Source organism: Salvia splendens, chromosome 19 (genome assembly GCF_004379255.2).
Source record: "Salvia splendens isolate huo1 chromosome 19, SspV2, whole genome shotgun sequence".
Taxonomy (NCBI): domain Eukaryota; kingdom Viridiplantae; phylum Streptophyta; class Magnoliopsida; order Lamiales; family Lamiaceae; genus Salvia; species Salvia splendens.
This window is the reverse complement of record NC_056050.1, coordinates 27,914,995-27,925,521: the sequence shown is the minus strand read 5'-3', so window position 1 is coordinate 27,925,521 and position 10,527 is coordinate 27,914,995. Positions and strand designations below refer to the sequence as shown.

Genomic DNA, 10,527 nt, shown 5'->3' with positions numbered 1-10,527 from the left:
AAACAAATAAACTTAGTAGTTTCTATTTTGCAAAAGCAAAATTATCCTTGAAGTTTGTGTGTTCCAAGTAGCATATCGTATAGCAGACTTGAGGACTTGAATCAACTTCAATAGATTACACTTGCAAGAAGTTTAACATGGAAACCATTAGTTTAAGAAAGGAATAAACAAAAGTTAAAACAAAAAAAGAATAATGTGCTAGAAACTGTCCAACAACTTCCATAATCAGGGGAAAAAAGAAAAGAAAAGACAAGATTAAACTCAACAAGCTGTACATCATTCTCTGTTTCAACTCCATGGCTCAAGACTTGTTAATAGCAGAGAATATACTAAGTTAGTCAAGCCTTCCAGTCAAAGTTCATGCTGTCGTCCAGATCATCGTTAAAAAAACCATTCTCCGAGAACTCATGGGCGACATCAGGAACCAACTCATCTGATAGATGCAGGTTCTGGGACAAATCCGACGTTTTTTCACTGAATCCAATGCTGTTCCCAGCAGTAGTAGGAGGTTCAGCATTTGATGTATTAAAACTATTGCTTCTGCTTGGAGGCCGTCCAGCGCTATTCCCTGGTGCGTTTCCAGCTCCACTGATTGTCGGGGAACTCCTAAAGCCAGCACCTTCCCTTGACAAATTGCCACCTTGATTCTGTGCAGACAAGGACTGATGTGGTGGAGCTGTCCCATTATTTTTATTGCTCATATCTTGCAGAAGCTGCTGGATCATTTGTTGTTGTAATGCTTGGCTGCCTTGAGAGTGCAGAGATTGATGTTGATGCAATGGGCCATTTCCATTTGTCAAATGCTGCTGCATTAGCTGCTGTCGTTGAGAAGCTTGGCCACCAGAAAAGCTGCCGACTGGTTGATTCTGAAAGCTACCTGGCAAAATGCCCGGAGTTGTAGGCTGGCTGGATGTACTGAAAGGCGAAGATGCATCGTGCTGATGTGAGCTATGCGCTGAGTTCATCGAGTTTTGTCTCGTCAGCAAATTCTGGTAGTTAGTCAAAGCAAGAGCAGCCTGTGCTGAGCCAGTCAGAGCACCACGACCAACCAGCTGTTGGTTATTGCTTATCGATCCATTAAGCCCGGGATTCAGTGACATCAGCTTGTTGAGTGTGTTGCGATCACTAGGAAGACTACCCACCTGTTCCATTTCTTGCATCTTTTGCATCTGAACCTTGGGCATGGAGGTGTCTCGGGGGAAATTCTTCAAGCCCTCTGCAAAATAAATGGATATACTTAAACTGCCACAACAATCAAAGATTACTTTTTTTTGAGTGAGAACTGGGATTTCAACCACAGTCGATCACCATATAATGGTGATGAATACTATTAAAGCTATAGATGGACTGTCGCTAACGTCAAATATAGAAGGCATCATAGAGGCATTCAATTTCTAAGTGCTCCAAAAACAACATTTTACCATAAAGGAATTTTCTCCAACTTTCAAAACCAAAAAGGAGAAAAGCGGATTGCGAGGATTCATTACCAATAGGTCCAGCTTTTCGTCCTGTGCAGAAATCCATCAGTTCCTTCATGCTGTTGACAACCTCAGCTATCTAAGATTATAAAACGAAGGATTAGAAAGACAGGGCAAACAAGCAATCCACACAAAAAGTTGATAACTTTTCAGCATGCCTGTAGACACCGGACATATCTTTTTGAAAAGCCCAGATCATTTAGTGACTGCAACTCCAAACTCCTTGCAAGCTGACGTCCAGCCGTTACCACCCTGAAAGGTACGTCATTAAATAAGGAATCGCACACTACATAAAAAGAGCTATATATTTATAGACAATCCAATAATTTTAAGCAACTTAACGTTTGCATTGTGTCACAACGCATACTTTTTGTTATCCTCATTATGTTAGTTAACTGTACCCGCAACATGTTTGCATTATGTCAATCTTTGATGAATTGAATACATTTTCAATTTCAGAAGCCTGATTATGTCAGTTAACTGCATCCGCAACATGTCAGATTGTGACTGAAAGTACTTAATGATGTGTCGATTAGCATTAGCAGGCACACACAACTCTTTCCTATATAAACCGCAATTGTGAAAAACAATTATCTCCCCTACCAGGCTAATAAGCTATACTAGGCAACCAGAATTCTCGCAGAAGAGTTGGAGTTTGAGCTAGACAGAATCTTACTAATGAAGATAATCGACCCGACCACAAAAAAGTAAAACAATAAAATAAAATAAACGACGTCTGGATTATTATACCTATTCACACAAAACATATCGAGAAACCAGAGCAGAATTTTGAGATATGACGTGAAATATAGCAAAAGGAGAGAACAAAGATCACAAAAGGAAGCTTTTCACTCACATTACACTATTTGCTTGTATATCTGGTTGAGAAATGCCATCAGGTCCACTTTCAGATATCGTGCTTTGGCATTTTTGTGCAACTTGCAGTAATTGATTCACCTGCAACGCCAGAAGATAATCGTGATAAATTGTCACATATTTGAGTAAGGAAGTTACATATTTAAGATAAGTTAGAAACAGATTTCAATAACTGAACTAGATTAGGCTGTGAATTTATGTCTACCTGTGGCGCAACCAATCTGCGAGAAAGAAGTTCTTCATGACGGCGTGCACAAAACTCCCAAGATAATATCTAAAGAAGATCGGAGTGCAAGAGTTAAGCATGATATAACTGGGAGATGAATCTGGAGGTACTTTCAATTTTTGAAATGAACAGGTGTACACAGGTCACCTTCAGATCAGGGGTGAAAATGATGCGAAGCTGGCCCTCACGAACCACACGGAGTTGTTCATATACACTCTCTTGGACTGCCTTGGCATACTCCAGCATCATCATTCCTGAAGGAAATCGACATTCACGAGGCAAGTCCAGAAAAAGAAGCTCATCAATGACACCGCTACCAAATTTGATTTCATTGAGTCTGGGGAGCACCTCAAAAGTCGCTTCTGCCAATACCAAAAAGACAAAAAGGAAATATTAGGGACAAATAAGTACAGAAGGAAATATTAGGCACAAATAAGTATGTATGACTAATTGACTAGTAGCATTACAAGTTTCAACCTGAAGACGTCTAAGGAATTTAAGTGAGACTACTTCGGCCAAGAAGCCTAAAGCTAACTGAACACTAGATCTGCTCACTTCTATTATATGCAGAATATGGTCAAGTGAGTGTTGCAATGCAATAGGAAATCAGAATGTGATATGTACATGTGGAAGGCTCTCAGACCTCTAGCCACTACAGCTCAGGGATTTACTGGTTATATAAAAGTCATAATAAACAAAAAAAAAAAGAAAAGGCATATATGCTATAATGTTAGACAAAGCTAACCAAATCCCCTTCCAGATTTTGACCCACAGATGTCACACTGCCATGCGTCCTGCACGAGAAGCAACAGGAACATTAAATATATAATTCAGGCCGTTGTATACTCGAGGCAAGCCCATGGAGAAATGGATGAGTTGTAAGAGATCAAGAAAATAATATCATAGTGCATCTAGGGAAGACAAAAAAGTGAAGTGTAGAATAATTTTGGTAAATTAAGAAGTGATCCAAGACAACTACCATTGCCGCCTGGGGGAATACTCCTAGGGAATGATGCCCCACATTATCGTATAAGGATAGACACCACCTCTTCTTTGCACGTGGAGAGTAATACTCAGCTACAAATTTTCTCCAATAGGCAATAGTATTGTCCTAGCAAGACCAATAATAGATATATCACTACAAAGTTTCCAAAAAAGTTTCAACCCTAGATAGGAATAAGGCCAAGTAGAATACATGCACATGTGCGGAATAGGTCATGAGTCATCGCTGTGAACAATAATAATTTTTTTTTCAAATCACTTAAGAACTAAGATACCATCAGGCACTTACAGCAGGTCTCTGTCTCTGGTGATACAAGTACTGCATTAGCCGACGTGAACATACACCACCACCATCATAGGGGCGCTTCATTCCAGACGCAGGCTGCATTCCCTGTTGTAGAAGCTGCTGTCTTAGCTGCTGCTGCTGCTGCTGCTGCTGCTGCTGCATCAACTGAACTCTCTGCATGGGGGGCATAGACTGAAGAAGCTGTTGCTGTTCCCGATGCTGTTGCTGTTGCTGTCTTAGTCTCTGTTGTTGAATTAGAGCTTGCAACTGAGGATTGGGGTTCTGTAAATGCATGGGATCTTGTTTCTGCAACAGCTGTTGCAAAACCTGCTGCTGCATAATATCTTCCTGCTTAATATCCAATCGGGGTTTCTTTTGTAGCTGAGAAATAGCAGTTGGATCCTGAATGAAAGAATTAGGGACCCTTGGACCACTCGGGAGGTGTACTTGCCCCATTCTTGACGTGGGTAAAGATGTGGCACTGGAAGCTCCCTGATGCTGCTGATTTTGCTGACATTGTGAACCTGGCTCTTGATTGGAGCTTTGTGGAACAACAGCCGATCCATCCATGACAGAAGAACCCGTAATGCTAATGTTATTAGATGTGAATGACATGGGCGATGCAGGTAACCGCATGTAAGAATCTGTATTAAAACTAGCACTTCTCTGCATATGGGGACCTCCCGAAAGCCCTGAATTGGCATCAGTGACCAAAGAGCTTGCCCCAATGCTGGGTCCCGAGGTTGCCACGCTACTGAAGACTGTGTTGCTGACATCCCCCTGAAGCGGCCCCATGTTGGCTCGAGCATGTCTAGGAATCGCATGTGAAGAGTTCCCAAAATTTGAACTCAACTGAGAATTTCCCGCAACCTGCGACTGTCCATCTCCTTGAAAAAATATCCCAGAACTCGAAGATGATTGTGCCATTCCACCAACCATCCGAGAAGGCACCATCGGATGCAAAAATGCTTAACTCCCGGGGTACAGTGCTAACTCTTCGACAGATAGAGGCAATCATACAAAAGAGAAGACTTAATTAAGCTAGAAAAAGGGAAGCAAGACCCACTTCATCCCCTCAGATCGGAACCCCAAGAAAACTATGGGTACTTCTTCAGAACTTCTTCCACACCCTCATAAAAAAAATTCTAAAAAGACTACTCCTTTGGATGCTGCCAAGAACTATACAAGCAAAAATGTCAGTAACAGATAAGCTCCAAGTTTCCAGAGCTAATCAACTAGAAAAAAAAGCATCTTATTTGTAACAAATCACTTCGAAAACAACAATTTCACAGCTACATATACAAAACCCTAATTCAAGACCACCAGATTAAAGCCAAATCCAATAAAGCACAAATCTCAGCAACCAAGAAGCTGAAACCAGAAGCCAGCAGTCGACGAATCATACAAACGAAGTCACCCAATTCAATTACAACCTTCCAATATCAAGTAAGACAAAGCGATCAAGCTGAAACCATCTTTAATCACTAGTAATCCGCAGTAAATTTAATCAGATTAAGCTCCAAAACAGATCAGCTTAGACCCCTAATAAATGTAATCAAAGATAAAAGAAGTTACAACTGGCGCAAACTATCAGAAGGAGGGGACAAAGATTAAAGGTCCGAACTTGGAACACGCCAGCCAAGAAAAAAACTTTCAAACTCAAATCTAGCTATAAATATTTAATTTGATTGAGTAAATATACAGCAGATAAAAAGTAAAGAATTAGCATGAGCTAACCTGGAAACAGAGAGAGCAATCAGAATCAATTTAGCAAAAACAAAAGGAAAAAAATTGCAGAAAAAGAAACGATTTTTCGGTGTTGGTCGGTGCTTAGCGGGAGTAGAAGGGGCAACTACCGGGTGTAGCCGGTGGAGGCTGGTGATGACCGGACACGTGGCGGTGGATTGATTGATGTCAGTGCAGGATCTCACGGTGGCGACGCTTGGTCTTTGGGTTGACGATACACGTGGCGCTCTGTGATTGGAGATTCAAGTTGCGAAGGTGCTTTATCTCTTTTGTTTACGCTTTTATTATAAGTGCATCAGCAATGGCGTCCGTCCCAGCGGAATTCCGACCGGCGCGCCGGAATTCCGCGGCGGATATCCGCCATTGTGCATGGTATGCACGAATATAGAATTCCGCCGAGGACACCGCAGTTCCGCAGCGTTTATGCGGAATTCCGTCGCGACGCCGCGCGGACATCCGCCATTGCGTTGACTCCCACGGACGTCCGCGCAGAATTACCATTTATTGCATTAAATGTTTTTTTAAAATTTCTATAAATACCTTTCTTTCGAAGAACAATGGAGCACCACTTGTATTAACGAGTATCTCTATCTCTAAAAATACATTTCTTTCGAAGAACAATGGAACACCACGATAGCGATTCCCCGCCACTAGCGAGTCACCGGCGCCTTATTTTTCCGTCGGCAGGAGTGCCGGAATGCCGAGGATGATGCCCCAATCTCAAATGCCATCGGGAATGATGCTCGGGTACTACAACATGTACCCGCATTGGTATGGGATGATGCCCCAGATGCCCGGGGTGAGTGCCGGAATGCCGGGGATGATGCCCGGAATGTCGGGAATGATGCCCGGAATGATGCCCCAAATGCCGGGGATGATGATGCCCGAGATGATGCAGGGATCGCATGTCGCTGCGGGGGGAGTAGGCAGGGGGTCCCCCAATCGCCGGTGGACAACGTCTATCGGCCCTATATGGATTTACTGTCGACGGACAACCCGACGAGTTCTCCTCTCGAGACTCAGGTCACTGGCAATAACACGTTCTCGCTCGAGGAGTTGGAGCTTTCTCCGATCCGGGATTCTCCCACCGACGCACCACCGACGACAGTGAGGAGATGGAGGCTAGGGCGAAGGAGGGGTAGGGGACGAGGCGTCCCGATGTACGGTGGTGAGGAAGGGGCCGCTGAGGTGGGGGAGGGATCCAGCGGGAACAGGAGGACCGTCTGGATCATGGACGAGTGCGTCGCGCTGGCGAAGGCGTGGATCAGTGTACTGGAGGATCCTTAGGTCGGGGCGAACCAGCACATCGACCGGATGTGGTGGCGCATTAGCCAAAGGTACCTCCAGTTCAAACCGCCAGGGGGGAAGGCTCACAACGGAGAGCAATGCCGGAAACAGTGGGATCGGCTGAAGAGGCAGCTCAGCCGATTTGCCGGCATTTACACAAATATTGGTGTGTGTTTCTTGTGGTGCAGTCTTCGGCCAAGTTCACTGCGGGTGTTGAATCTGGCTGGCCGAAGCCGACGAAGATCAGCAACTCCGGAGAGTACAGTAGCCGTGCCGGTTCCGCTGAACTCTCCCCGCCGAGGCAGAGTTCCCGACACATGAAATCTTGTTACGTGCAATGGTTGAATGGCTCCAATCGATCGACCCCCATTACAAGCGGTCGCTTAAACCCCTCATCAACAGTATGCAGCGCGATTTGGGGTTCAGAGACATGTCGGACGGTGACGGCGAAGGGGTCATAGCGGCGGGGACGGCGGGGGGGATGGCGGCGGCGGGGACGACGGCGGGGAATTCGAGGAGTGAGAAGCCGGTTTTTATTTTAATAATGTAATTTTTTTAGTAATTATGTATTTTTTTTATAATGAAGTGTTTTTTTAAAAAATAAAGTGGTTGCATTTTTTCCGTATTCGTGTCGCCTATTTAATTCCGTAAATTTCCTACTTTCAGAAATTGTTTAATTTGTGAATTTGTGAATTTTTTTAATTGTGGGAAATCCTTCGGGATGTCCTTGGGGATGTCCGCCACTGTGCAGTGAGAATTCCTTATGACGTGGCAGTATAATGAGAAATCCGTATGACGTGGCAGGAGGTGTTTTTGAGAATTCCGCAGCAATGTAGGAGGTGTTTTTGGGAATTCCGCACCATTGCTGATGCCGTAAGGATACTCATACTATACTAGTACTATAATTATTAATTTGATCGTTTGGGATTACAATTTTGTAACTTTATATTGAAGGGGCTGGCAGCGGAAGCGTGCGAACAAAACGGATCACATGAATTTGATCTATTTAGCAGATTATTTAGACAAAATCTATTCGCGTAATTATCACATGTATCATGCTCATAACTTGAATTAAAACATGCTTTAGCACATAAAATTCCTAAAACATGCTTACTACGGAATTAGCCAATTTACCTCGTTGATTCAATCAAGAATCGATGATGGCTTGCTCCGTCTCCACGTGAAGATCTTCAATACAAGACCTCGGATCTTCTGACTGGTGTCCCGGACTATACGCTGATATTTGTGTGGGCAAATCTCACCAACGTACTAGGACTCGAATAATGGAAGACAGAACTCAGCTCACGGAGGGAGCACAATTTTCGAAAACTCTCTCAAGAGGGGGGGGACGAAAATTGTGTAAAAAAATTGTTGTGTTTTCTGTCTCCTTTATTCTCCTATTTATATAAGTCACATATTGGGCCCAGTCAGAGATCTAAGGAAGAATCTGGAACAGGCCTCACCCAATTAGCTTTTTACTAATTAAATTGAACCCAGAATTTAATATAAGCTTATATTGGAATATTACGAGCAGCCACTACAGAAGTAATATTGCACTGCCTTCCAAATCCGAAATTACAAGTATTCCGGGTTTCCTTTAATTGTATTTGATTTATTTCCCGCGCTTAAGATGGAAACATCCATTAATTAATTAATTAATGTCTGCTATAGACTTAATTAATTAACATATTTCGAATTCCAAGAGTGGACTTAGCAAGAAACTCTTATTTATTATTCATAGAGTAATCAAACTCCAACTAGCTAGGTTCCGAATAATAAAACCTCGTTTCGAGCACCTCTTGTGGATGTTATCAAACGAGACTCTCATCGCGCACGTTTCAACATAATAGCAATCCTAGCACCTCTAGATAATGATCACCACTACCCAATATACTTGGATCATTGGATTACGAAAAACCCGCACCTTCGGTAAGTCAAAGTAGTGGATCATCAATATCGTATGCTCAATGCTAACGTACATTGATTAATAAATTAATTTTCAAGACCTCGTCTTTCAGTAGATAGCATAAAGACTCGTCTTGCTGTTAGATCCATTCAGTGCTATACCACACCAACGTCATCTTATTTCAATAAGGTTTAGAAATAATCGGACTGACATTGCAACCTTTCGCGATAGGTAGTCTAGGCCTATCTAGGTTGTGAAATTCTTATTTTTCTTTGTTTAGAACTGACCGTGTTATCTTAAATTGGACGACGCCCACAACCGGCCTACTAAAACAAAGACTTAGACTTTGTTACGTTTGCTCATACATTTAAATATGCAATAAACAACCATTAAATGTAAAACACAACAACATTATGACAAAAATAATCTGTTGCATTTATTGAAAAATAATCATTAGAGTTTTACAGTATCCAATCACTCGAAAGGTGATTTCTAGTATACAAAACCCTAACATATATCAAATCTTGAAAATCGATTCCATTGAAATTTTAGTGTAGCCCGATCCCCATTTGGCTAAATCGATTCTATTGGATCAAAAATAATACTCTTTCCATCTTCCTTGCAAAGTATTTTTATTTTTTAGTCAACAAAAATTTTTATAAAATAATATTTTATAATGAGATTAATGAAAGTTGAAAACTTTGTGAAAATGAAATTATAACAAACATACTAGTATAAATAAAAAAGAAATTAGGAAGGAGGATCGACTAATAAACTAATTTTAATTTGGTTTTATTATATAAATACTATTCCATGCAGCTATGCATGTTTGTGTTGCTGTGATACATGGTTGTTGACATAAAACTTTATCGTGTTTTTATTGTGTCAATACGGTAAGTACACAATATAAATTTAGTGCGTATCCGCACCGCGATAAATATTGTTCACCATAGCCCAATATTTCCTTAGGTAAGCATTTTAAAGATCAGCTCTCTTATTGGGCCAATTCAAATTAACACTAACAGTTGGGCTCTCTTTTTTTTCAGAGTTGGAAAATTTGGTCTCAGTCTCTTAAATTTGAGAAAATCAATTTGTGACACTTCTCTTATATGTGTGACTAGCAGATTAAATAATATAGGTAGGGCCAAAAAATAATAATAAAAAAGTTACGAATTTTGAACAAAAGAATCCCAATAATTGAACAAATCATTGAAGACATATGTCTTTGTGAAGTGAATTTAAGATGAAAACGTCATTGTCGTATACTATTCTACTTAAAGATAACCTTACTAAATCCGCTTTACAGGTTAGTACTAATTTGGACACGATTGCAGATAGTACTATTTGATAAAAAGGGAAAGAAAAATGGTGTCCTAGATTCCAACACAATCTAAATCTTCATCCAAGATTCCCACACGTGCGAATCTATACATACATATTTATAGACAGCAATGTCACCATGAATAACTCTTCCCAAATGACCTCGAAATTACTCTATATACTAGTACCAAAAAGTCGAAATTTATAGTACTACATTACACTATATTTATTTTATATGATTAAAACCATCAACTTAATTAGGATTTAATATAGGTGACTCAAAGTATTTTATATGACGAGCTATTCTACATTGCTACCAGGTGGGTTTAGACTATAGAAAAGTGCTAAAAGTAGCATTTTTTTCCAATAAAGAAAAACTATAAAACTGTTACTACAGTAT

The 10,527-nt window shown here is 41.1% G+C and overlaps 1 protein-coding gene across 1 annotated transcript; it reads right to left on the bottom strand.

The window, feature by feature from the left end:
• Window positions 1-88: 88 nt before the first annotated feature.
• On the bottom strand, window positions 89-5,753 carry LOC121779588 (probable transcriptional regulator SLK2). Its single transcript, XM_042176928.1, has 10 exons — window positions 5,606-5,753; window positions 3,872-5,047; window positions 3,560-3,691; window positions 3,326-3,374; window positions 2,728-2,942; window positions 2,560-2,628; window positions 2,335-2,435; window positions 1,637-1,730; window positions 1,488-1,557; window positions 89-1,216 (listed from the first exon to the last, which is right to left on the bottom strand). The coding sequence occupies exons 2-10, from the start codon at window positions 4,820-4,822 to the stop codon at window positions 339-341; spliced, it is 2,559 nt and encodes an 852-aa protein (XP_042032862.1). The 5' UTR covers window positions 4,823-5,047; window positions 5,606-5,753; the 3' UTR covers window positions 89-338.
• Between the last annotated feature and the right edge of the window lie 4,774 nt (window positions 5,754-10,527).

Bases quoted from the DNA above. Each gene is read 5' to 3' on its own strand.
- LOC121779588 (XM_042176928.1), bottom strand. From the start codon at position 4,822: ATGGTGCCTTCTCGGATGGTTGGTGGAATGGCACAATCATCTTCGAGT. The intron at 1,731-2,334 runs GTGAGTGAAAAG...CGTACCTTTCAG, and splicing joins ATACAAGCAAATAGTGTAAT to GGTGGTAACGGCTGGACGTC. The intron at 1,217-1,487 runs GTAATGAATCCT...TTTATTTTGCAG, and splicing joins ACGAAAAGCTGGACCTATTG to AGGGCTTGAAGAATTTCCCC.